Genomic DNA, 27,659 nt, shown 5'->3' with positions numbered 1-27,659 from the left:
TTACACCAAACATGTTCCTATTCCAGTTTGCTTTGAAAGGCTCACGGCACAGATTTTCCCCCAGTTTTTTTACATATATGTATATATAGGTATATACATATACTTTCCCCATCTTTACACATATGTATATATACATATACTTTCCACATGTTTGCACATGTGTATATAAATATATACACATATTTTCTCTAATTTTTACATATGTGCACAGATAAATATATGTATATGCATAAATTTCCCCCAGTTTTTTACATATGTATGTATAGATTCTACGTACACACTCACAATCCTGTATTACACACAGACAATACATGTGCATGTGACAGTAAGCCTAACAACCAAACCCCTCCACTTACACAATCAAATAAATTGCTACCATCTAGGCTAATGTAATGAAATGCACAGATGGAGCAAAATTACAATACTTAATGCATGTAAAAGGGAAAGCTGAGGAACGTAATCTTCCTAAAGACGCCTTATTGCCAAGCCAAAGAGCCCTGTGTGGAATAAGAACAGGATAACAGGCTTTAATGCAGCCTACAGCCCCTCGTACTAGTTTGAGATTCATTTTTATGAATTACTGCTTGGTCAATAGCATAGCAGTGCCAATGCAATGGGCTCTAAGGCATGCCAGTTTAAGAGCCCAGAACTAAGGAAAATTATTCCAGTGCACACTAATGATTAAAATTCGCCGACAGGTCTCACAGTGCAATGGAAAATACAAAATTATCCTTAGGCAAGTGATTTTCTGCTGGAGTTCTGCAGGGATTGCTTTTTACTGCTCTTTTAACTCGCCCTTCCCTTCAGCAATCCTGGAAGAAAACCAGCAACTGCGGCTGCAGACAATACAGGAATTAGGGGAATAGAAAGCATGGAAAAGAGCAGGCCACTGATACACATTGATCTGAACGGCACGGGTAAGTCAGACAGAAAATACCATGTGTGTTTTAACACAGACAAAAAGGTGTGCTGTATAACGGAGCACAGTGCTTGGGGACAAAGGATGGGTCTTGGCCATCTTCAGTGGTGACATCTGAGCTGCCTTTACAGTCCCCAGTGATGACAACACTTGCGTGCTGCAGGGAGGACTGGGTACAGGAGGTGACACACAGTGTGAGAGCCACAAGACAAAGAGTAAAATCAATCAGTGCTTTGGAAACTGGCTACGAGCATGTCTTCTCTGGTGAAGCACGGCTCTGAAGTACATCCACAAAGAGCCCTCAGTATGTTGGACTGGTCAGCTGAGACATCTTCTAGACCCTTAAGGACCATGAAGCATATGGATGTAAAAGATGGAAAGGATAAGTCCTTTCCTGGCTGATAATCCTCCCCTTTTACGTCCTCCAAGAGCTACTCAGGTCCCCTTCTCCTGAGTGCAGGCTCCAGCACTTGAAGGGACACCGGCCACATTCACAACTTCTGAGAGCTGTTTCCCCTGCATTGTGAGCAAGTGCTTTGGCAAACCAACGACGAGAGCCACGTGCTGCCCTAGTCACTTCAGGGCATCTTTTCTTCCTGCGAAGTAGCGTAAGAAGCGTCCCATGATCCAAATTTCATATGCTTGCTCCTACAATGGATGCTCCTACAACACACTTTGCTCCTAGAGGATACTTCCAGCTATTTCATGTGCTCACTCAAACACAGCTCTTCTCATGCGGCAGGCACAAGGGCTCCAGCAGGAGATGCCCATCACTGAGGTCAAGACAGCCACAGCCAGAGAACAGCAAGGAAAACACCCCAGCAAACTCAAGTTCATGTCTGCCTGCAAAATGGTGTGTAGACGTGTCCATGAACTTACTGTGGCCGTTACATCAGCATCTCAGCTGACTTTCCCATAATTTCTATTGGGAATTCAGTAACTTAATAAATTGCATTGTTAACAAAAAATAAAATCTAGCTGCTATATTAGAAGTATGACTCGAACACCTACTAATTTGACTATATTCAATTCACTGTCTTTAGCAGAAGAGTCGTTACTCCAAAACCATATAGCTCATAGAAATGTCGTGTTATTTTACACTACATAAATATAATTTGTGACCACATCCTGCAAGTAAGAAAAATCATACTAGGAATAATTTTAAAAAGATGCTGCTTCAGGTAGATTTTCATGGGTGAAGGGAAAAGATATGAACTCAGGCAATCCGTTCCCAAACATGCAGCCTTTATGCCAAAGAACAGGAAAAGCGTAACTTCCCTAAAAGCAGCTGCCCAAAAATACAGCATCTAAAGACATTTACCTTGAAACTTGTTCTAAAATGTCTAACCTATTTCTGGCTGAAAATTTCCAAAATTCCCGATGCAAGATGTGTCAGCATTGAAGTTCCCAGTTCAAAGAATTTGGAAAAATAAGAAAACCTGAAACAAATTCTCTGAATTAGAAGGTTTAGGCATCCTCAGCACAGACGACACCACCAGCCTACCCCTCATCCTTCTTACACCCTAACACAGACTGGCATGGAATTTTACACTATCTTATTATACAAGTAGTTAAAGTACCACTACCTACTATGCTACACATCACCAAGGGTGGCTGTGCAACCTTACCCTTTCTAAAACCTCACAACAGGGGGTTCAGGACTGGCATTGAGATGGCTGGAAATTGCTCTGTGTGTTCAGAGAGGACATTAAGTGAAATTCTCCTGTAACCTAAGGAAGGTGCTCCCCACGTCCCAGGTGGAATGGAGCTCTGAAATCCCATTACAGGGTCACAAGGCAATTGAACTTTTAGGCTCAAGATTTTACTGCTAGATCCACTTTCTTTTCACAGCAACCACCTTCTTACATGCAGGACAGAGAAACCTGACACTTGCCACGAGGCACATGGTGACTTTCAGCTAATCCTGTTTAACAAGGAATTCCCAAAGTGCCTCTCAAGCAAAGGGTCAGCTAATCCCATTCACTGACAGGATTTTTTTTACACTTAGAAAATGGAAAGTGGCTGAAAACAAGAATATTTCCTTTTATCTTGATTTACAGATACTGCTTTGAAGAGGGAAACCATGACATTTAGATACTAGGAAAATTAAATGTGAGATGTTCCTGTACATTACTGTTAAACCAGTAATTTTTATTAGAGGTTGGAGAAAAACAGGCTTTTAGACCACCTCTCCTATTTCACCAGCTGTGCTGAGATCTGTCACTTCAAGCACACACACACAAAATACTGTTTTAAGTGAAGATTAAACAGCATATAAGTGTATTTAACTGCCTTCCTTCTACAGACAGTGATCAGGTAAAAGCTAACTATTTTTAAAGATAAAAATGTCATTGTTAAAATCAGTGTAAGAAATTGAAAGTCAATAGTTTATAACCTTCTATGAAAGGTGCAGTATTTTAGACTGATGGCCACACAACACACTTTCTTAACACGAAGCACATGCCTCACACTGAACTATACTGGATAGGTGACAAAAAGGCTGGGTACTTTGTAGTAACATCCGAGCAAAAGGAACAGCAAACCAGGGCAGTCTGAACACTGAACATACAGGATCTGGAGTGTAACCAACAGTTTCACAGCTCTTTCCAACATTAGAGACTTGTTAAAGCACTGAGAAGCATCAGCTATCTGAAGACAGATGTCACCTGTGTTCAAAGCACACCAGACATGAAAGAACTCCAGGTATTTCACAGGATTCCCAAAATGAAGTGTGTTGCTTTGCAATACCCATGATCTTCCAAGCCTTTAAGAGTAGCTGCCTTTGAAATGAAACTCTATTTAGGTAAAAGCAAAAACAGAGAATGTTTTCTGTTGCTTTCCAGCACTCAGTTTCCCAAAAGAAGTTATGCTGATGCTGAGAATTCATTTCAAATGAATGTGGCACCTGCCTCCAGCAGTACAGGCAGCAGCGAACTTTACACACTAGTGGTGAGAAGTGGCTAAACTGGCACGTTCTTCTTGAATTAAAAAAAAAATAAAAAAAAATGTTACCCAGGGACCTAATGTAACCTAAAACTCACTATCATTGTCCTGCCGCTTGTAGCTCTGTATGAAAATTTACCTGTAAAGACTCCTCTTTATCGGTCATAAATGGAGCATAATATTGTGAATGGCAAAAGCCAACACTGCATGTGATGCTGATCAACATCAGTCCTCAAGAGGATCTGTTCTGGAGGAGCAAGGGAACAACTCCGGACACCTGTTCACTCCACACACCATTTCTTTATAGAGTTACTTTTACGTGACTGCCTGCAACACAGCCACTGCTGTGACGCTTGTCTGGACAGCCCTGAACTTGCTCATCAGTGTAAAGGTGATTACTGCTAGTTCAGCTGTAGCTCCAAGCAGCTCAATGCAGGATAACCACTTAAGTGTTCAGTCCACCAATAAAACAGCTTTTGCACATTGATTTATGAGACAATTTTCAAGAAACAGAGATGACATTTTGCTGCTCAAGCAATAATTCATCTCTACTGATACTGGGGCTAGGAAGAGCAGTTTGAGAAATGAAGAGCTGTATCTTAATCATATGTGTGAAGAGTTTGACTGTAAGAAGCATCCAGGAGACATTGTGATACACTCAAAATGCATCTTAAGTGATACTTACCCCAAACACCCAAGCTCTAACATACACATACAGGGAAGGCAGAAGGGGAAGCAAAGTGTTGTGATTAAAAAGCATGTCCCAAAAATGCAAGGAAAAAAACATTGCTCTGGTATCCTAGTAATACAGTGAAGTAACGTAGATAAAGCTCAACACTGACGTGAGAACGACATCAGGAGAAGTTTCTGATCTGGCATGCTAAACTGAGTTTTCAGCAAAACCCAACCCCAACACTGACCTCTTGAAGTGACTTGCCAGGACTCCCACCAGCTCCCCAATCCTGCTGTCGTTAGAGGGCTCTTTACTGAAGAGACAGACAATGAGATCCTTGCTGTCTTTTGTGTGGAAGACCACGAGCTGGTCCTTTCCATTGGAGACACTCAATCCTATCAACTGTGAAGAGAAAGCAGGAACATTGTTAGACACGTCGACAAATCTGCTACTCACCAGGCTAGTTCTTTCCAGGACGCCATGCTCGCTCACAACTTCTCCCTCTACCACAGAGCTCAGGGGACAGCAGCGTGCAGGTCCTCCATACTCCTCCTGAAATGACAGGGTGTTGTTTTTAAGTCAACAGTCTCAAAGGGGCAAGGAAATTTTCCTGTCTAGATGGGGTTCACGCTGAGCAACTCCTGACAGAAGCAGCACTGCCCCATGTTGCTGTAGTGCCCTTCTGCATATCCAGTGCCACGAGCCAAAGAGTGCACCAGGTAGATTTCTAACAGCCAACGCTTGCTTTCCCAAAAATCTTGCACTGGATGACACTGCACTGCTCAGTGGCAGAGCCACCTGCTTTTTTTTTTTTTTTTTTTTTTTTTTTCTTCTTCTTTCCTTTCAAAGGAAACCACCAATAATCATGAGACTGCCCAACAGCCATCTTCAAATTCACACATGCAGCACTGGGAACGCAATGAGGCACAGATAATGTAAGAATGAATTTTACTGAAAGCCTAAACATCTTGATGAAGAATACAAGTTGCAAACCCCACAAAGCCGTGATGATTCCAGTATTTTAGCACAGATTAAGGTCTTGCTGTTCCAACCAAATAAAAAGGTGGGGGATTCTGGTTTGGGTTGGTTGGGGTGGTTTTTTGGCTGTTAAGTAACTGTGAATTGGCACATTAAAAGCTTTGTCCTCATCATCTCACAAAGCAAAAAGTAGGAAAATTTTAGGAGTGGCAATCTGGGTACACAGGCTGTTCAGATGAGTATTAGAAAAAAGCATAAAGTGAATCTATGCTGTCGAAAGGAAATATAAGGATAGCAAAAGAGTCATCGAGAGGCAACTACATTTAACAAACCAGTGAAAATAAATGAAAAAAAAAAAAAAGAGAGAAAGGCAAAAGAATGATGAGAACAAGGAGAGAATACAGCAGACCTTCTCTGTCCACTAAAGGACTACATGACTCCTTTGAGTCATTCAGAGATTTGCAGAGAGAAGCCACATTCTCCTAAAAGAGGCACCGCTATACCATTTTGTGGAAATGAAAATCTCATTATTCTCTTCTTAAAGAAAAAATGCCTTCTAAGTAACGCCACTGCCTGTGTTGGAAAGGATATTAGCACAAATCGAGTTGGAGACTACTCACTCCTTTCAGAAGCATGAATCATATTCGGAAACAGTCTGGATCCGCGTGTTTGTTTCAGCAGTCACAACGTATTGTTTCCAAGAAACCTGTTCCAGCTCTGGATGTCTAACACATACCAGACAGCAGCACTGTCCCAGAAAAGCACACCACAACCAACATGAAGCAGCGCAGTGTGTGCCCTGTTTTCTGGATGAAACACTACACAAGTTTAGAATCACTCGTATTTTGTTGGCTTATTATCACAGTACAACAGTCTGTCTGAACTACAGCAACTGCTGGTATTTTAAACACTGAGCAGAGACCTCCTGCTACCAGTTGCGTAGTACAGCCAACACAGGTGGAGTTTACTCTCTACCATTCACATTATCTTGAGGTTGTGAAACACTTCAAAAACAAGCTACACTTCACGGACAGCCATTAACAGCTGCCTGGGTTTACAGTGTCCCTTAAAGTTAATTTGCATGCTTAAATAACATCTTGTGAGCACAATAGCACCACAGGGACTACTGCCATCAAGGTTTTAAACGCGCACGGAGTGTTAAAGATGAACAAGTTGCAATGTCTGGATTTGAAAAGCCTATTTAAACATTAATTATTCAACAGAACCGTGTTGGAAGTCCAAGAGCCCTTAAAATTTTTCCTATTTCACCCCTAGCCATTAGACTATCCGAACAAATAAATACAACACAAAAGAAATAATTTCAGAGAAGGTGCTTATCTCAGTATTTACAAGCACTAACTATTGGCTCTGCTTGAAGATCAGGAGAAAATTCTCAGCATCCACATAACATCCTTTATTGTATTCACCACTGTACTGGGAAAGGTAGTTGCAAGATCCTTTCAGCCGCCTTTTAATTCCTTTCTGCCATTATCTGTTTATTTTCTCTCCAGGTAAGAACAAAAAGACAATCATATATTGGTACTTCTGAGGCAACTGACAGAATGCTTGCACACAGAAAATCCCCCAAAGCAGCATCTCAATACACCAAAACAGTCAGGGTTGAAAGGAAAGTTATTGCTTTGTCATCATTTGCACAAAATTACAGCTTCCTCACACAAGCCACAGTAACAGAATGCAGAGCCTGGGACTGAGCAGGCATGCGTTATGGGCTCCACTTAAACCATTTACATGTAAACATAGCTAAAGGAGACAGGGGAACTGTTGTGCGATTTCTTCAGCCAAAAACAAGTTTATGGTCGTAACAGATATCAGCTGACTGTCTTCAATGAGATTTCCATGGAAACACCATCCCTAAGGATGCTGCTGTGTTGATAGGGTGCTTCGAGATGCTGATAGCGAGCAGCACAGCTAACAGGCAGATAAATTTCAGCTGGGTTCACCTTTACATATCAGAAGGGCAATCCATCTTCCCCAGCAAACATGCATCTTTCTAGCAGGACACATTTGATACACCGATACACATCACAACTGGTGTAATTACTATCCCTTTGCTTCTCAAAAATCTTCAAATCAGTTCAAACTGTTCTTTCTCCAAAATTGAAGGAATGTCTGGATCACTAACCGGCTACTTATACCACCTCCCTGTACACTGTAAAAGGGTTTCCACACAAGAAGGGATCAGGCATGCAGAAGAACAAGAGACAGTGTGCAAGGCAGCCCAAGAGGTGAAAGACAATGCATATTCAAATCATTAAGCAATAAAATACAAAACATAACTACAAAAAGGAAAAAACAACTGCATTATAGCATTAAGCATTTGCCAGAGTTCAATTTAAGAAATCCTGGCAACATAAATATAAATATTTCAGGTACTGTGTATGGACCAAATATATCTCCAAACTCTCTCCTCCTCTCCCTCCTTCTTGCCGTGCACAGAAAATCAGCAGTTAATCAAGAGGATCAATGAGCACACCCTAGCACCACACGATGCAATCCCGGTGTGTATGTGCAGATTTGCTGCTATTCCCCAGGACCACAGCGCAGGAGAAGCAGGTTAAAGGAGAGGCTGCTGCCAACAGAGCAGCAATTTATCACTACAGCATTTACCAAGGATTGCTTTCATCACATTCCCACTCTGGAAAATTATTCTGACACCTGTATGAGTCAGTGAAAGGCCTTTAGGACCCATCCTCCTCTGCAAAGTACTCCAGAAGCCCTTAGCTGTTGCTCAGGCCACGGAAACTGTTTGGTCAGGAAGCCTTGTGGTAGGTTGCTGAAGGACATAATTGCAGATCTACAAATAAAGCTGATTTAGAATACTTAAATTGCCGTAGATATAAAAGCAAGAGATGTGTTATGTACAGAGCATTAACTGCTTTGGGGCTAGAGGAAATGCAAAGCAGACAGCCAGCGCAGGCTACGCTACAGCACTCTGTACGAATGGACATCCTATCTTAGACACAGGGCTTTTGTGAAAAAACAATAATTACTAACATTTCTAAGTAACAGATATTCTATAGGCAACCTAAAATTCTATCTGACTTCCTCACCCCCTTTAATTTTGAAGGCTTTTAATTTTTAAGGATTTTCAGAGGAAAATGTTAAGGTTACCACCACTGTGATTGGTCTTGTGCTGTTATGTAAATGCACGAGCTCCACCTTTAAACCCATCAGACACACAGGTAAAGCAGACACTCTTATAAAGCTGTGATAAATACAGATTTAACTATAATTACCAATACAGTAAGTGAATTGCAGCGGCCTAGCCCTTTTGTATAGGATAAGAGTGCAGAAAACTAATAGTGAGAAATTGTGATGGACAGAATTCCATCTTGTCTGCCTTGACACTTCCCCAAAAATGCACCCATCTAGGGAAAACACTCTCTATGTATCTGCACAAGTTGGTTTGCACAAGCAAAAGTCAGCCATTAAGCAGCGTAACCTGCTGACAATTTCATTTTACACAATTAAGAGAGAATATCAGCAGAACAGAACATCAACTGAAGAAAATTACCTGGAGCTGCTAACTCCCTGGCAGTGATGTCTTTTCAAAACAAGAGGCACTGCCACGGAGACGTCACTTTGCTACAGCAAATACTCTCACCAGGGTATGAGCACATTACTCACACACACTGTGGTGGGTGCACAGCCTAGGTGGATGACCAGCGAGGAGGTTAGAAGAGGATCTACAGAACCAACATTATGGATGCAGTCTGTGCTAATCATTCACTCCACATGCACAGATTAGATTTTACCATTACTCTAATCTCACCTCTGCTCTTCCAGCAATACAAGGATGCCAGATTTATTATTTCTCCAATGCAAACATCCCAACAAATTTGTGTACATTTCCAAGCAACCCAGGCAGGTTCTGTAGGTTTAAGATAACTGTAGTAGTGTTACCTCAGGCTGAGGAAAACAAATAAGCAGTTGAATCCACACTCCAGGATGCTGAATTGTTAAGACGAGGTTTTTCACCCAGCCCCCTTCCTACCAGGGATCATTGGCAGCTAAACTCTGCTACCCCAAAGGCCAGATACCTCACTATAATTCCAAATCTAGCTTTGGTAAGATTTACATTAAACATGAACAAATACTAAAAAAAAAAATAAAAATTCAAACACGACATGAAGCATCAAACAAACCCCCAGAGACACAGAAATTGTGTCATAAGCTGCTGTGAAATGCTAACCCCCTTATGGGGCCAGGATCTTGCAGCACACAGCAAATAAAAACCCAAATAGAAGAACGAGCAGAAGAGAGCGTGATAAGCAGTTTGGGTTTTAGCTTTTATTTTATGCAGTGAAATTAAAAGCTAACATGATGCATCAGTGTTGTAGATAATTGCACTATAACTGTTTTAAAGACATTAAATATATTAAAAATTGTAAACCAAGATCTTTTTCCATTTTATGGATACGGAAATGGAGCTAAACAGTTGATGAACTGCCCGTGACTAAGAGCCTGAGACAAGATTCCACAGTCCTTGTACTTACATTATAGAGGGGGATGGTCTTCATCACTTTGTACTGCTTCATAGGGTCCATCTTATAAAGGTGCCGATCAGTAATGAAGATTGCTCTGTCCTCCACCTTATTAAAGCGATTGACCTGTAAAGAAGCAAATTTTCAGTTTCACCGAGCACCACAAGACCATGCAGAATAAAACTCAGCAGCAACAAATATGCAAAACTCACAATGTAAATACGCAAAACTCGCATAGCTCTTAAACAGTTTTTCTCCACAGATCTTCAAACACTGAAAAGGGAGGGTGGACCTCGTAATCCCATTTTACAAATAGAGAAACACAAAGTCTCGGAGAAGTAACATTCCCAGAGTTACTCAGCAGGGCTGTGGCAACCTGGGAGAGTCCACAGCTTTAATCCAATAAAGGACAGATGCTTTCCCCTAGCAACACTCAACCTGTGTCCCCATCCACTGGCAGACACCAAGCCCAGGCAGACGGCCATTGTTCCTACATTATCCATGTCACCCCAAAAGCACAATGCAGAATACCTGCCCCACAGAGCTAAACAGGCTGCCACCAGGGCCTGCAACAGTCCAGACCTGAGGCATTTGCAAGCAGATGCTTTGGCCCATCCTAAATTTGAGGCGGTCCCATTTCCCTCTTCAAAACCATCTGCACCTTGGACATAGGTAAGCAACTTGCCCCAGAAGCTGAAAGCTGGACAAGCACCCTTCCCCTGCCCGTCAGGGGATGTGTTAGCTGGGCACAGGCATGTTCCACTGGCTTGCCAAAGTTCTCCTATTCTGCAAGAAGGAAGAAGAGACTGGATGGGGCAGAAGAAGCCTGGGAGAGCCAAGGCAACCAGCTGTCAGGAGGAAGGCAAGGTTATTTCTTCGCAAGCAGAAGCCCCAAGCTGGAGTGCCCTCAGGCTGCAGGGGAATTGAACACAACCCTCTCCCTTCCTAAGCAAGAGATGCAGAGGGAGAGTGCAACCATTCCCGTCCAAAGGCTCACTGCCATCGAGAACGACGTCCTGTCACCCCTTCCAGGAGGTCCTAACGCAACACCCTGAGCTGGCTCCAGTGCTCCTCAGCCCTATCGACTCACTAACCAGACAGAAATCTGCCCTGTTTGTGAGCTTGGCAAGGGAAGGGCACAATGAGCATCAGAGCCACTGCAAGGGAAAGAGGGTGAGGCTCTGGGTAGTAGTAAACAGAGGAAGAAGGCAGGACGGCTCTGTCCAGCAGCAGCGAGCTGCGAGATCAGTTCAGCTGTCCCAGACCCGCACTACGAGGACAGCAGATTCTTCTGCAGAGGTAGGCATTGCCCAACCCGTATTTGAACTTGACTTAGTGTTCTGTTAAGAACATGGCATTCAAGGCAAGGATGTCTAAGGATCACCAGTGGGCTCAAGCTCCTCAAAAGAAATTGTTTAAACAGGAGGTCACTGCCCAGCTCTGCTGCCCAGGGCTCTTCTGGGAACATGGAAAGCAAAGCTACAGTACCTGGCAAACTCCTAGACCAAACAAGAAAGTGCTCAGAAGCATCTGCTGCCCCTAAGGTTAACCGATCACTGAGTGAGGCTTTTAGTTGACTTGGGTTTTGTTAAATGCTTGTACCATTCTCAGGTTATTTTGAACCTGGACTCCGGTCTCCTGACTCCCAACTCCATTCCTATAAGTTACTGAGTAGTAAGAAAATCATAGTGCACTTAAAACAATTTTAAAACTGGTTTCCAAAAAGAGGCAAATGTGTTTTAATCTTCAAATGACTGTACCCTCTGACAAAGGTAGGGTACAGAGGAGATGGAGCTAGACTTCTTGGAGAAGTACAGCAAAAGGCAATGGGTAGAAGATGCAGCAGCAGAAAGTCCAACTGGACACAAGTGGGAAAAAATCCCCCCAGGAGGGTAGCAGCCCTGGGACAGGGCTCAGCGAGACTCTGTAACCTTCATCCTCAGGGATTTTCCAAACTCAAGCTGACTGAGAGCCTGAGCAGCCTCATCTACCTCTGAAGTTGGCCCTGCTCAGAGCAGGGGGTTGGCCCTCAGATCTCCAGAGCTCCCTTCCCACCTTAAACATTCTGTGATCTCAGCAGCCCCTATGCTGCCAGGAAAACAGACTTTACAGTACTCAAAATATTCTGACAGTTTCTAGTAGTTCAGCAAACACAGCTTAGCATCGCCATTGGGAAAAATTAATATCTTAATATCTTAATTTTGTCTGCCACTGGGCTCTACAGCTGTAAATCTAAGACCAATTATAGATACACACTATAATTCAGTGAAGAACCATTAGTTGCCTGCTGAGGCAAACCACTATATCATCACCTGTAATCTCACTGGCACTCAACACCAGCAGAGATTATCTGTGTATAGATATCTATACATCTGTCTCCTCCCACCCACACGGAATAATCTCAGGCATACTCAGGAAGGTCATTCACTTGTTATTTGAACTTCAAGTACTACCCGCCTGGGACACTCCTTGCATAACCAGGCACTCAGTGTATGGGGAAAATAAGCTCCATCTTGTATTGTAGCTATGATTTTTGTGTGTATCAACCCTAAAACAACTTTTTTTTTTTTTTTTTTTAAAAAAACCAATTATATATAACAGTTCTAATAAAAATCAGAATTTTTTACAAGGTAAAAATTAACTGCTGGAAGACAGCAATATGTGAAACCCCCCAGTAAGTACTGCTGAAAACAGCCAAGTGCACAGCCCCACAGCCCAGTATTTTGTTGCAATTCATACATCCAGTCTCTATGTAGTAAGAGCAATGGAAGAACAGATTAGTTAAGCACCAGCTGATGATTCAAAGTAATGATGTGACCCAGCAGCAAGCCATGTATAGTGGTCATATATAATTTCTCTCAGTTCTAGGTATTCTGATGTTCTGAATTCATGGGTTTTTTTGGCCACCAATCCTGTCTCCAGCAACAGCATCCCCCCAGTACCTGACAAATTAAATCACCAAACCTGCTGTCAAATGTCACATAAGAACCTCTGGAAAGCTACTGTAAAAATATGCAACTGTTTAATAAATGTACTCATTCAGAGGATACAATATACTAAATGTTGTACCTTCACAATGGCATCTGGTCCAGGGAAGATCCAAGAAGACTGAAGCTAAAAAACCACTATTCCACACCTTATGGAATTCTTATGATTGATTACCAAAACAGAAGTGGGAGGATCATGTTACAGCAGGAAACAAAACTATAATCTCTCCAGAGAAGTGTTTTGTACCCTCGGATCATGCTTTTGTTCATATCTCCTTCCTAAACACAGACCATTTCAATTCCCTCCATCCCACCAGCAACTCATCACAAATATTCATTCTTCCAGGCTGCTGGTAACATTAGGCTCCAGCACATGGGGTTTTCGCAGAGGAACACGCATCTCGCCAACATTACAATTAATTTGTCCAGGAAATACTACACCAAGGAGAACGTTTGATGCCATCTATCCAGACTTTCAGACGCCCCAAGAGAGCAGGTACTAAATAGCCAGTCACAAGGCAAGATGCAGACTTTTGTCAAAAGCAAGTGAGAAAGTAGAAATCATTTTTCACTAAGGCAAAACTGGAGTCATCGGTGTATCACAGTCACAGATATGTATTAATCAACTGAGAAGGGCAGACAAGGGTGAGACGTGATGAGGCAGATGAATATAAAGAGAATTTTCCTAGGTGAAAAGAGAAAAGAGAAAGAGACAACTGAAGAACTTAAATATTCCATCAATAGGCAGCAGAGTGACAAAGTTCAGAGCAGATAAAGGCAAAACATGCAACTGGAGAGCTATATGACAGCTTTAAATTAACAGCACCAGCTCGGAAAAGTAACTGAAGATGATTTTAGACAGCTCTGGATAGATCTTGGCACAAACATGTGAGGCAGCTGAAAACAAGCAAGGCGTTAGCATGTGGTGAAGACTAGCACAGAGAATAATGTCCTGCATGCATTGGTCTCACCTGGAGTGGTGTGGGTGAAGCACTGGCATGGTCAAAGTGAAGGAGAGTAATTGTTCAGAGAAGCTAAAGAACAAGACCGAGGGCCTGGCAAATCTCACATAAAAAGATGCTGAATAATTAGGATTATTTTAGGAAGCAGATGAATGGGAGAAAAAAAAAATAAAGGCTATGAAACACTGAATGGCCCAGAGAAAGTAGGTTAGGAGTGTCTGGTGCTACAAGTTGAGCTGTTTGAGCAGAGTAGCACAGGCTCCTCAGATGATAATCCGGCTGTGCAGCTTGCAGTGCACCATGCTCCATGTCTTGGGAGTTTAAGCAAAGGATTCTCCAGTCTCTTAGGCTGTGATCCACCCCGCACAGACCTCAGATCTGAAAATGTGGGGCCATGGTCACCAAATGTGTCTTTTTTTATTCATTTGAAACTTTTTTTAAGGAGTCTGACACCACCACCTGTTCACTTCCACAACTCCACTTGTTGCTCCCACCTCAATGCCCTGCCTGTTGCCCATGCCCACCTCCAGCACGGAGCCCACGGTGACAAACGGAGCAGACCTCACTGGGCTGTGCAGCCAGAGGCACCCCACCGAGAAGGTCCTGCAGCTGCCACCCTGCAGCTGCCACCCAGAAAGGAGAGACAAGACGCATGCCCAGCTTTCACAAGGCAATATAATATTGTAGTAGTTCTACAAGCATGTTTTAAATTCCACTTCTTTCCTGTGGTCACCCACTGTTTTTGGTGTTCACAGTGAACAATAAATTCAGCCAAAGAGCTAAAGAGATGTACCAAAGGGGAAGTCCAGCAGCTCTTCTCAGCCGAGAAACAAATTCTCACTGCTCTATGATTCATGTCCTTTTTGGCTCTTTCCAAGCAACCGGTTTGCTTCAGGTGCCTAATGCACCTATGGCATATTTATGTAAATAATACATGCTGTGTTTTTAGAAGTAAACTGTCACATTGAGAAGCATGCACAGAAGAGATTCAGACAAATGCCAGCACCATTGCAAATGCCACTATTATTTTGATTTTGTAGGAGTGGAGACAGGCCTTATGTTCTCAGATACATTATACCCTCCCGGAGAACAGCCCTTCCTAGCATTGTGTTCTCTGCACCTTCTGGATATTTTTTATTTATATCTTTGTTGATCCAAATGTGAATCAGTCTTAATTTAGCTTCTTGACTAGCTTATGGGGAAAAATGAAGGTCTAGCCTGCAGCAGAAAAAGCTCCAAATGAGCTTTTCAAGTCTCTGCCAGGGGCCTCTAGACACCGCAGGGCACTGGGCTTTGGAAGAGATGGGCCTCTCAAGGCAGCTTGGTGCCTCAAGTGACCAGGGAGAAAGTGAGAAGAAAAGACTTTTTTTAAAAAAAAAAAAGAAGAAGAAGAAGAAACTGTTGTTTCCTAGGTGATACAACAAATCTGGTGGTATGCATGAAATATGCATTTGGTTTCCCAAGGCAAAAAACTTGAAAATTTCCTTTGAAAAAATGAAGAGCACCACGATGCTCAGAAAAGATATATTTTTCCATAGGCAGAAATGACCTGCTTCTACCTATACCTACTGCAAGAAAGCAAACGTATGTACTTCCCATCAGCGAGACTTCAAAGTCTCTTCACAGACCTTCTATAAAACCAGCTATATAAGCTTCAGTCCAAACAGATTCATCTGTTATTATTCATCTCAAGCTGTTGAAATGAAGAACCGTACACTCAAGCTAAAGAAAACTTTACCAGCAGTTATCAATACTTGAAGAGCAGTTCTCTGGCTGGTGAGAGTTGGTATTACTTCCTTGACTTCACTAGAACAATGCCAATCATCAACTTAAAAAAAAAACAAAACTGCCTCAAAGAATTTAATGGTAAACAAATATCTTACAGGTCATATATTCTATACATGAAAGTGTTTAAATATATGAATTCCAGGCTTAACATGTGTCTATTCAAATTGCCCGGTACTTATCCTTTTAGTGTCTTTTCAAAGAGGTGTATTAGACTGCAATTACCAGAAAATTTTGAAGAGCAGACGACTAACATTACTGTTGACAGTAAAGAACTACTTCACATGCAGTGTGATGATTCAGTACCTCACTTAAAGCTGCAGTCTGACACTGCTCCAGAAATAAAACATTCACCTGAACTCTCATTACCAGTAACACCTGCCTGCCTGCCTAAGGGACCAACAGTAACAGCGCATTTTTTGCTCAAGAATCCTCAAATAAGCTGAATCATGAAAATATACCCTGAATGAACTTGAGGAACCTTACTCTGTGCACTGATGCTTTGTTAAAGAGTATTACTTAATGGAAGCAATGAACTCATCTGATAACTAATTACATTTTCCTTTCTATAGCTCGCTCTTCAGTCCCCTGCTAAAGCTTCATGTGAACGAAATTTCAGCTGAGAAACAAACAGCCGATTTGCAAATCCACAACAAACCAGGTTTAGCATAAGAAATCTGACAAAACTCCCTGCAGTGAAAGTCGCTCCCTTTCAAAAGCTCTGACCACCAAGACAGTCTGCACATGCCAAGACCAAGCGCCACACGTGCAGATAACATTTGGTATGACATGGGCAAGTTAAAGAAGGTTAAGGCTAAAAGGAAGAAATTTTATGATTTCATTTATTTATTTACTTTAAGAAAGTAAAGGGAAGAAAGTAGCAATCAGAAGAAATTCTCCCTACCCCACAGCACTGAAGGCTGACCCTCAGACTGCTGTTACTTTTAGGGCAAGAAGCAGGAACGCTGCAGCTTTTATTTTTGACAAGAGAAACACCTTTGTTTTAAAAAGACAGCTTAGGATATAAATTGTTTCATGTGAAGAGTAAAAGAAGGCTGGTGCTGTTTTCAGGGTAGAGACTGTACTCTTGCAGTCAAAGCACAGCGTCGCTTACAGGTTCTACAACAATTTTCACCATTGCTTAGTCTGCAAATCCGACGCTCAAATTTAAGGCATAACAGATTACCTGAAGAAGTGCATTGGCTGGAAAGCAAAATGCTAAGCCTTGAAATATGAAATCTTGGTCTTGTTAGCTTTCAAAGTTCAGGACTGTTTGTCTTCTCTCCTTTGTTCACTTCAGGCTTGCCTGGGCATTTCTTGTCCATACAAGAAGGAAGACAAATGGTTCACTCAAAAAGATAGTACATCCAAGCATGGATTTGAAAGAGGTCATTTGCTTTTGAGTTTAAACACGGAGATGCACTGAAATCACCAGGCTTACACACATCATTAAAGATCCTACAAAGTTGCAGCCTTGTCCTCAACAGCAATGCTGAAATTATTTTATCCATTTGTTGGAGGAGAGGTGCTTCTGTTTGCTTTTTTAAGGCCACCATTTTTCTAAGGGGGATGCTTTTTCACTGTGTTTAGTTATATTCTGTCCAGAAAACACAGATCCTTAAGAACAAAGACCAGAAAAAGTATTAATGACTTCAAAAACTCAGGCACAGTCAGGCTGTGCCAGAGCAGCAGCTCCCCTGTGCCAGCTGACCCCTCACCACAGCTTGGTGCACATGTGGCAGCTGCAGGTCTGCCCATCTCACCTTAGCTCCGCTGTCGCTGTGCCCACAGATTGCACTGCTGTGCTCACGCCTGTGCTTCCTTTATTGAGGATTTCAAAAGCCATACAAAGGTAACCCTAACCAGGCAGGCAAGTGGAGGATTAAGCCTGACCTCTCTGATACAAGAAAGCAAACAATAATTTAACTTCCAGAAATATTTTTAAAAAGTTACAAGATAATTTAAAAACCCACAAGACTGCAAGACTATAACCTCGCAGTCTCCGCAGTATTTCCCAATTCCAGCTGAGCTACTTTTTTTAAGCAGCTATGGTAAGCTAAAGGTTTCTTCACCTCTGAAGACACTGCAAGTAACCTTTCAGGCGCAGGAAGAAATCTGCTTTATGATAGGTAACACCTATTCCATCTCCAGACTGCTTTTATTATTATAGTGCTGGGACACCAATGCAACAAACCCCAGAAGAAAATGGATTTTTCCAGCAAGTAAACACAGTAACAGGATGTAGAGAAACAAGGCCTGTTTGTACGCTCAAGGGTTTCTTCGTACACCATAAACAAAAAAGAACTGTGCAGACACTTGCCTAAAGGCAGGAGCTCTGTGCTTGCAATTACTGAACAGGATAAGGTATGGAGCTGTGCTTCAAAATCTGCTTTCCCCTATGCTTGCATGGGAGATCGTCCTTCAGAGCTGAATCGGGAGCAAGCAAGAGAAACGTAAGGACTTAAAAGCTTAAAAGTTGCGTAACAGCAAGCAAAATTAAACTCCCACACCAGGTATGCATATATTTTACACACACACACACAGAGTAACTCCCCTCACTGTCATTCCATTCCCATTCAAAACAACAGTTCCTATAATCACACCGTAAAGAACTGAATATTGTATTTTTACAGTTATTCCAGTTTAGCTAGAAATGGCAGCAATTTGGAACTAGTTCATTAAATGAATTAGAAGAGGAATTATTTTGTTTTCAGCCTAAAGTGAAAAAAGCCAGGTGGAAATGCTGCTGCATCTGCCTTTTCCCTAACAGAGGTTCCAGCCAAACTACTGCAAGAGTGTAAAGAGGAGGTTTGGATTTGGACTCAGCCTATTCTCCTTTAATCCCAACAATATAAACCAGTATTCACTCAAACTGCTCATTTAACTAGCGAACCACACTCTAAAAGAGAACACATTAAAAGCAACAGAATACTCCACTGAAATATTTTTGTTTGGAAAGCAACAAGAGTTTTCAATTTTTATATACACAAATCATTGTTGAAAAAATAAACCTCACTACCACTAGCAAATAAGTTGTTGTAAAGGGAGATTTTATGCTGCAAAATTAATTCTGTTGCTACTGTTAAATGCAACAATTGCAGAATCATAAACAATAATCATGCACGTTGCTCCACTTCTGGCAAGTGGGGACCGCCTGAACATTTTTAGAAATAAAAAGAATATACTGCTTCTTAAAAACACTTGAACGTCAGCAGCCCTGGCCTGCCACTGAAATTGGTTTTGTAAAATTCAAAGTATACTTTCCTGAGACATTTAAATCCAGCATTATTTAGATCATTATGAACTACCATAAACATTTATGCAAGCAAGTTCTTCTAATTAGTTTTTTTAACCTTCCAACCAACTTACAAAAAAACCATTCTGCTATGAAAAAAAGTCAGACCCAAACCAGTTACGCAGAATGAAGTGAATTTACTCATGTCTCTGACATGAAGAGGCCGCAGAAGCCATCAAACCAAGCACCCTTCGATACAATACGTTCAGAGGTATGTATCCACCAAAAAATCACTGATACCATTCCTTGGAACGGGACTGCTTTGACCTGCCACCTCCGAAAGAATCTCCAGGATTACCTCCTCGACCCTGGCTTCCCAAGATTTCACCTTGACCGCAAGAAGTTTCCCCACCCAGCCCATGTGTCTGCAGACCACACACATGCCAGTTACCTTGCGGACGTGACAGGAGAAGAGAACGTTCATGTACTTGTCTTTCCGTTTCAGCTCATTGGCAACAGGGATGAAAGAGCCTGTGGTTTGAGGGTTATCTGGTTTCTGAAAGAGCAAAGACAGGCACATAACTCTTCTTGCTTACTGAAGAATGTAATTGCATTACGTCACGGCTGTCCAGAGAGGACTGCAGCTGCACCAGCTCATCTGAAGGCTTCCTCCAGTCTCTGCCTCGTCAAAGAGCAGCAGAGCATCTGGAGTTTTATGTGCTTTCTGAAAAAAAACCAACCCAAACCCTTAACAAAACAAAATGCTTACAGGAAGGACGCAGTAAAAGGAAGCAATGCAACTTGCCTAGAAAGAATTTCTTTGTTCCTTTTCATTTTATGCTATTTCTTAACATCCCATTATATCTAGAATTTTAGTTTTACATTGACTTCTTTCCTAGCTTTGGCCATTTGAAGAGCCAGCTGATGGAATTACTGTTAGTACGTTTTAGTGCTGTTTGGCTGTATGTGATGCTCAGGTTAGGCTTAGCCCTCAGAAGAATCACATCTAGTGTAGCAGAAGTCAAAGATTCTGGAACTATATAAACTCATTTACAGAGGAAATTTCAATGTATTTCTCCAATAGTCACTTTTTCAAATTTCCACCCTTTTAGCACCCTAAGCCCCAGCCACTGCATTGAGCACTTCACTTGTACTCACCAGTGCGATGTAATTCCCCTCCCATGCTCTTTGGAGGCCAATATCAGCTCTGTGACCCTTCAGCACTTCCATGGCTGCAACCTTGGCCCTCAGTTGAGGTAGGACTTCTGGCGGGACGCTCCGGATGAGTTCACCTGCTCGCCACCTGCCGCAAAACACCTAAATCAGTTCCACAGTCTGCTATGAAGACTGCTTCTGCCAGATCAGCACAACAAGGTCACCTCTAGACTACAAATGTCAAGGGGAACAGAAGTCCTTCCATTGCATTCCTACAGCTGGAAACATCAGTTATCATTTTTAGGTCACATACCACCTCTGACTCCTAACAGACTTCCCTGGCATACACCCCATCCCATACCCAGAAGTCAACTACTGGCACATCTATTTGCAATAAGGTTTTTGCAAGCCCATTTTTTGGGTCATTTACATCATCATTCTCCATTGTTAGTTGAATTTGGCCCTACAGTTGAACCCTAACCAACTGGAACACCAAACAAGGCAGGGTAGCCCATCCATTACTCCATATCACACTCCAGCCTTCAGCAGCAACACCAGATCCCCAGGATTAATGCTATGAAAAGTCTTTTAGAAGCTAAAGTTCTGTAGTTATGACAATCAAGCTTACTCTGAAAGCAGGACTCTCTACCCTGATAGGCTGTGGATGGCTTTCAAGAGACAGCTGGGGAAAAAACCCAAGGCTGACTTGATCTTGAAATTGGTGGTAATTCCCCTGCCAGCAGACAGCTGGACTGAAGTTCTCTAGAGGACCCATCCAGCCAACATCTCTCTCATTCAGCAACTTTCAGAAGCTGTCATTTTTCAGATTGGAATTGTAACTACTTTGCCTACAACTTAGCAGAAAAAAAAAAAAAGCCACTAGCTTTTAGATGTTAGGAGGTTGTAATAAAGGTATAAAATACCTCTTCTGCACATAGAATATGGGTGAATCATGGAATATCACTTATTCAACTGCAGAAAAATACTGGCTTACTATAATAAGTCTTGAGGAAGTGGAGAAGATTCCTTTTCTCTTTCCCCCCACCTAACAGCAACTGCTCTTTTCTTTTAAAACCAACCAGAAAGGTGAGAAAGGGGCCAAGGATGGAAACAAAATGTCCATCCTGACTTAGAATAATTGTTTGCCTGGTCTAGGCTACCAGAAGCCACCGACACCTTCATCTACGACACCCAGTTAATGCTCTTCAGTCTCTTTTTCAACTTTTATGGAACAAGCAGTAGCTGTCCACTCCACTGGGTTAGACTGAAAAGGCAAACTGTTTTCTTTGTACCTATGGTAAATGGTCTGGAGTGCCTCTTCAAATCGGCGCAGCACTTTCGGTGGAGTGGGCCATCGCACATGCTTGCCGTAATCCTTCATTAGCCTCACATTGTGAAAGCGTCGAGCAACCTCGCGGATGTAAGCCTTCACTTTGTAGCGGCGGTAATACTTGAGTATCGTGAGGGCTGCCTTTGTCCTCTTATAGCGAAGGCGAGCCAAAGTGCCCCTCCAAACCTAGGAGTCAGAGGAGAAAGAGTTTTAGCAGTAAAAAGCAGGATTATTTTTTTTCTTTCTGTACTCCTCCTATCCTGCTGAAATCCATACATATATTAGTTTTATTTCAAAGGAATTGCCTTCTCTGTGCCAATCAGATCCAATTAAAACATCACTGAAAAAACACAGTGTTTACCAGTGTATCAAGAAACAATTTTAACTCTGATTAGAAAAAGATTGCTTTGAAAACAGTTTGGGGAATATCTATTCTGGCCGCGCGCTGAAAAACAAGCAAATATGCAAAACAAATGACATCCTCCCAGCTTGCCAGATGGGAGGCCAGCTTCGCCAGCATCACTGTGAGTCTTATTAGTGCCTGGAGAGCACCACAGGCAGGAAACACGCCATGCTCTGGACTTCTGACACCCTATGCAAAGAGGCACTCTGGGACCTGGTGTAGGAAAGGCTGCGTGCGACGCTGACATGACTGCAAATTGCTACCCAACTCCTAACTTGAAGACCCCGTGCACGCTGATGCATGGCATTGCTCAGCCAGTCTGGGCAGGCTGTGCTGTTTCTATCTCATAACCAGAGAAATGCAAATTCACACCTAGGCACTCTCAAGTTGACACGCACATCCCTGAGGGATTGTCAACAGATGTACTTTCCCTCTAATATAATCCACCAAGATGAAGATTGTATTTTTGTTTCCTTGTAGAATTCAACTGGAAGGATAATGAGCCTCCTGCATATGAAGAGTGCTTCATTGCCCACTACGGGCCCTGCTGGAGAGTTTATCTCCCTCTTGAGAAACATCCCATAGCACCATTGATGCATATCAAGCCTTCTATTTACAGAAGAATTAATTAATTACCTAAGGCAATTTCCAACATGATATTCACTTTATGAAGCTGATGTCAAAGGTTCTCTTGACAGCTTTACTGATAACCCTGATATGTGGCTGGAAAAAAAACTATATGTAGCAGTAAAGCAGATGTGAGGGGCTGCTCTTCTCTGTACACTCAACAGTCAAAGAAGAATTAGGGATTTTGGGTCTCAAACCCCTCAAGAGCGGTGGTTCTTTCAACCTCTGTCAGAGTAACTCCACCTCATTCTGCTTTGGCCCCACTGTCCTTGCATGGAGTATCTCCCGTTCATGACTGACACGATCCATGTATCTCTGGCAGAGCCTAGGGAGTTGCTTGAGCACCCACTTAACCAGTGCATTTGACGTTCCATAAAGCACATTTATGTTCTAGCCCACCAGAACAGAGTCAAGACCCTAGACAGCGCTGCCCAAACATCCCAAGTAAGGCTGAGCCAATCCATCCCTCAACTAGTATCTTATCATGTCCAAATGACCGTAAGCCTACAACCTCGAACATTTTATTCCAAGATAGGAACTAGTCCTTGGAACACTGTGAAATCACTCTAAACTCTATTCCATTCTGTGGCTTATTTAGCATGGTGAAGGCCAAATCGCAGCTGCTGAGTCCCATACGGCTGAGAAGCAGATGGAGCCCCATCCACTCCTATACTGTGCATTGTATAGTGTTGGTAGGAAGAGGAGGAGGGAAATTATTCTGGACAGCAAAGCATAGGAAAATGAAGTAAAGCAAGCAGCTAGGGGAACAACTCAACACATGCAAAGCGATCAAAGGCAATGTGCTCCTTATCAGACCCCAGCACCTGCCAGAAGTCACTCTCTGAAGGAGGGTGTAGGAACAGACGCTATTTCAGTAGTCAAAAGGAAGAGCCGGGGAAGTAAGGCAGGACACGGGACGGCAAAGGGAAAGGTAATAGCAGGAAGCACAAAAAGCAGTCCCTGTAACTGTGGCAGACAGTCAGCACTGCTGTGCTAACCAGACAAACAAAACTGTCAGGAAGACAAAGCGTGAGTTAAAGGGTGAACAAGGGATTGGTACTGAAAATCTCAGCACTGCATGCATATAAAATAATATATAACACTTTCCTTATTTATTCTTTGAAATTGTTAGACAGATTGAGGGAAAGCAGCATCCTGTGCATCACATATGCTGTTCTTCGTAGTCACTTTCAGCACACTCAGTTACAGCTGTAGTTTTAGTCCTATATAACCTGCATATCACAAAGAGATACAAGATCGTTGCCTTATAAAGGGCATCAGAGCTCCGGAGCAGCTCAGGGCTTCCTGAAGCCACAAGCTAAAACCAAGTTGCACAGGGCCTGGATTTGACCCAAAGTGTGTAAGGCCAAATTAAACCCAGCACTTCCCTGTCTGAGGGCATATTCAGAAACTGTATGACTGACAAAAATCAGCAACTAGGATAAAATAATTGACCATCTAAGGAGTACTAAAGGAATTTGTGCCGTTTTTTAAAGAAAAGTGAAGACAACTTAGATTGCTTGAGACATTTAAGCACAGACTGGCATCACAAAATGTACCTGCCAGGAACGTATGAACAGTAAACAAGATAAACCAAGTAAAAACCTACTGTCAACTTCTCATTTTTTAATTTAGTAAGAACAGAAATGAGGAACAAAGGGTTCCAGGTTGCAGCTAAACAGCTTTCTGAATGTTACAAAGGATCTCAAGAAAAGAACATGCACGCTGAATTTGTGTAGGCTGCTAAAGACTTTGTAGAGCTTCACTTCTGTCAGTTTTTCCCAAAAAGCATTTTTAATTGTTTTTAGACACAGAACAAGGTCTTGATTTTGCTTCTTTGTGCTGGAAGTAGGTATGCTCTTGAGGAAAGTCTCTTGCTGTGGTTATTTTTTACACCAGTCAGACATTCATGGAACAAAGGCGCTGTAACAGATTGCCCCTATGTTGTATCAGCTGCATCGCTGCAGAAATTGGCTTCACAGCAAGAAGTGTCACAATTGCTACAAACACTAGCCTTCCAAATCCAATTATCCAGCCGAGGCATGCCCCTTGGCTACACGCAAGTAGTAAACTATTAATGAAAAGCATGCCCTCAAATCAAGTTGTCATAACTGGATAACCTCACACCTAGTAAGGGCCTTCCTAATAGCCACAGCGCCAGGGCCTCTCAGAAGTAAGGAGAAAGCCAAAGATAAGAACAAATTTTTTTCCCAGGGAATGGGGTACAAATATTTTTAAAATTAATTGTTTCTCTGGCTTCTTTTCTTTTCAACCACAGGGCTCATTTCTGCTTAAAGCAGTCCATCAGTAACGCTGAACTGCCCAGGCTGGCTGATGGTCCAGCAGGCTCTTCCAGAAACACGGACTGTTCAAACCTACGAACAAGAGGAGGCTGTCAAAGCAACAACCTCCCTGTTCAGCAGCCACTTTGCGTACTCTGCATTGTGTAGCTGTGAGCAATGGGTGAGAACCATACACAAGACAAACAAGGACACTGGAGTGCTTCCTCCCAACACACACCCTTCTCAGGCTTGAATATTGGGAGAGCACTACCTCTCCCAACGTACCTTTTCAATTCTTGCCCCCACCTCCAGCTCATAACTCAAGAACATTAAGCACTGCAAAATGAAATTAAAAAGAAAATCAGATTTCCAGAGCTGAGTTCATCATGGCATTTAACAGGTTCTCATGTTGCAAAAGCTGCTTTTCTGCTACATGCTGGAGGAAAATGGTAGAGCCACGGCCACATACAGGAGACCTGCACGCCAAAAAACCCACAGAAAGAAAGATCTGTGCATCCAGGATTCTGCTTCTTTCTCTTGGCCCTCTGTACCCAAGGTAACGTCCAAGCCATTTTCATGTATAGTTCAGAAAGGATTCGGCAGCTCACACACATCACCTTTCTGCAACTTGACAACGAGCAGCTTTTAAGTCGAACTTAAATCAAAGCTACACACCAGCAAGTTGGTAGTTTCAGCACTTGCATTTAGCAAATCTTGCAAGGACAGGGTAAACAAGCCTCAGAATCAGTGCCCTGTATCATTCCTCCCACAAGCAAGAATAAAATGATATTTCTTTGCCACCCTTCTCTGGTTTTTAACTCCTGGTTAACCTGGCTTCCCATAGAAATAGGACTAAGCACAACCCTGTCCCCATCTGACCTGCTGAGACTGCCCTGGTATCTTCTGAATCTCTAGCCAGCTCCAACCAAATCTGACAGTGGAACAGAAGACTCGAAGAGGCAAGTCCATATATCTTTCAGGAAATATCAACAGCAGGGTAGAGTAAGCCTCAAATTAGAGTGACATTGCTGGAAACACTTCAGAATGAGCTCAAGAGCCATCTGCCTTCTTTGATCTCCAAATCTCAACCAGCACACACAAAGCTTCTAGCCAGGCAGCCACACAAGACTGCGTGCCAAGCCAAACAGGTATAGCCAAAGGATACCAGAAGGACCTGGTAGTATTCCAGCAGGATGAGAAGATGGAGATGTGTGCAGGACACAAGGGAAGGAGTGAAGGATATGAAGACGATGACTGGAGTACCGGCAATGAAGTGGCCACAAGAAGAAAACCAGTTGTCATCAGTGCGGGGCGTCCGCAGCACAGGACAAACGCAGAGGAAGCCAGGCTCACAGAAAAGCCTCTTCGATGACTACTTTCAAAGTGACACACTGAAGAGCAGATTCCAGTGCAATAGATTTTGTCCTCAGTTAGCGCAGCACCTAGTGACCAAGCAAGAGCAAGAGACATCGTGCAGGACACGCTGTAGAATACATTGTCCTCTACCAGAAGAGCTGCCCAAGGAGACAAGGCAGGGCAGGGCATAGGAAGGGGAATAACCAGCAACATGCATTGGCTCCACAACATGTGTATGCAGGGAAGGGGACCACAGGTAAATTCAGGACTTAAGAGCAGAGACTTATAAACTATGGTTGTTAAAAATGGAAAGAAAAGGAGTTTTAGAGCTTTTAAATAAAATAAATAAATAAAAAAAAACCCAACAAAAACCAACCCGCCACAGAACAACAAAAGAAAGAAACAACATTCCTGCCATCCAGTCCCTGCCCATGGTCTCTCCTCATCTCCTTCAATACCTCTGCCTTTCTCCTCCTAAAGGTCAGGTGAAGAAAAATTAAGAGAGTAGGTAAAATTATAACTAAAGGGCTAGGAGGATGGACAGAAAGTAAAAGGTTGGAAAACAAAGCCTGAACAACACAAGAAATCTACTCAAAACTCCTCAGCGTTAGAGTATTTATTTCTATCGCTGCTTCCAGTGAAGAAGAGTTCCTTGCTGTTTGCTTTCCTATAATCCCTTTTACTCCTTCAGTTACAGCCAGCGAGGTGGAAGTGACCAATGGAGCCATGAAAAGCTCCACAGCCAGGGAGGTCCCATCCTCCTGCACAGCTCTGGGTGCTCTGTGACCCCATCAGCGCTCCCCCTCCTCTCAATGCAGCAGCAGCAGCTTTGGCACCTTCTGCAGCTGGGATTTGCACAAAAAGAAATAGAACAATCATCTAAACCAAGAGTCATACCTTATCTTACGGGAAGTACTAAAATATTTTCTAAGGTATGTTTAATTCACATGGGTTTGATTAAAATGTAATAAATTAAAATTCAAATGAATGGAAAAGGAGATCTGGACATGCCTTTAGAATCAGCTCAGTGAGCTTCTAGCAAGGTTTCTAAGATTAAAGAAACCTAACACACAGCCCAAGTCCATCACCTTAGCAGACTATAAATCCTATATACCAACCTACACATAGGCTGGTTTGTGAACTGCAGTCTGCTTCCAAGCTCAGACTTCCCTATTAAAAAAAAGGAAAAAAAAAACCCACAAAAAAAACCACCACCCCAAAGAAAGGAAAAAAAACAAATGGGCCCTGCAGAGCACATGGAAAACCAGCAGACCAGACAGGATGCACCCAGAATGCTGAGATCACCTCGCTTGTAGTTCTTCTGTGGAAAAAGGGATAATCTAGATTTGACCTAGATGCTGCAGTCTCTGCGAATGGAGAAGAAAACCCACACAGCACACAATCTAAACAGACGAACAAGCAAACAAATGCCCAGAATTCAGCAAACAAATGCAGCCCGCCTAAATTAAACACTAGCATTGTATTTTTGAACAGTTCTGCAACTAACTAAACCTTGGAA

General features: G+C 42.6%; 1 protein-coding gene across 4 annotated transcripts in view; it reads right to left on the bottom strand.

Moving 5' to 3' along the window:
- Positions 1-27,659, bottom strand: part of MYO1D (myosin ID) — a 163,228-nt gene that overhangs the window by 54,832 nt on the left and 80,737 nt on the right. For 2 of the 4 annotated variants that reach the window (XM_056362172.1, XM_056362173.1), the window contains exons 17-21: positions 21,435-21,658; positions 20,146-20,290; positions 19,439-19,543; positions 10,031-10,144; positions 4,783-4,937 (exon numbers count right to left, since the gene is read on the bottom strand). In XM_056362172.1, coding sequence (XP_056218147.1) covers positions 4,783-4,937; positions 10,031-10,144; positions 19,439-19,543; positions 20,146-20,290; positions 21,435-21,658 — 743 coding nt within the window. Of the gene's footprint in view, positions 1-4,782; positions 4,938-10,030; positions 10,145-17,928; positions 18,180-19,438; positions 19,544-20,145; positions 20,291-21,434; positions 21,659-21,697; positions 23,735-27,659 lie in introns of those variants that run through there. The other 2 variants (XM_056362174.1, XM_056362175.1) reach the window with 2 other exon arrangements.

The sequence above is a fragment of the Falco biarmicus genome, chromosome 17, assembly GCF_023638135.1.
Source record: "Falco biarmicus isolate bFalBia1 chromosome 17, bFalBia1.pri, whole genome shotgun sequence".
Taxonomy (NCBI): domain Eukaryota; kingdom Metazoa; phylum Chordata; class Aves; order Falconiformes; family Falconidae; genus Falco; species Falco biarmicus.
Note: the sequence above shows the minus strand (reverse complement) of the source record. Positions and strands in the feature narration are given on the sequence as shown.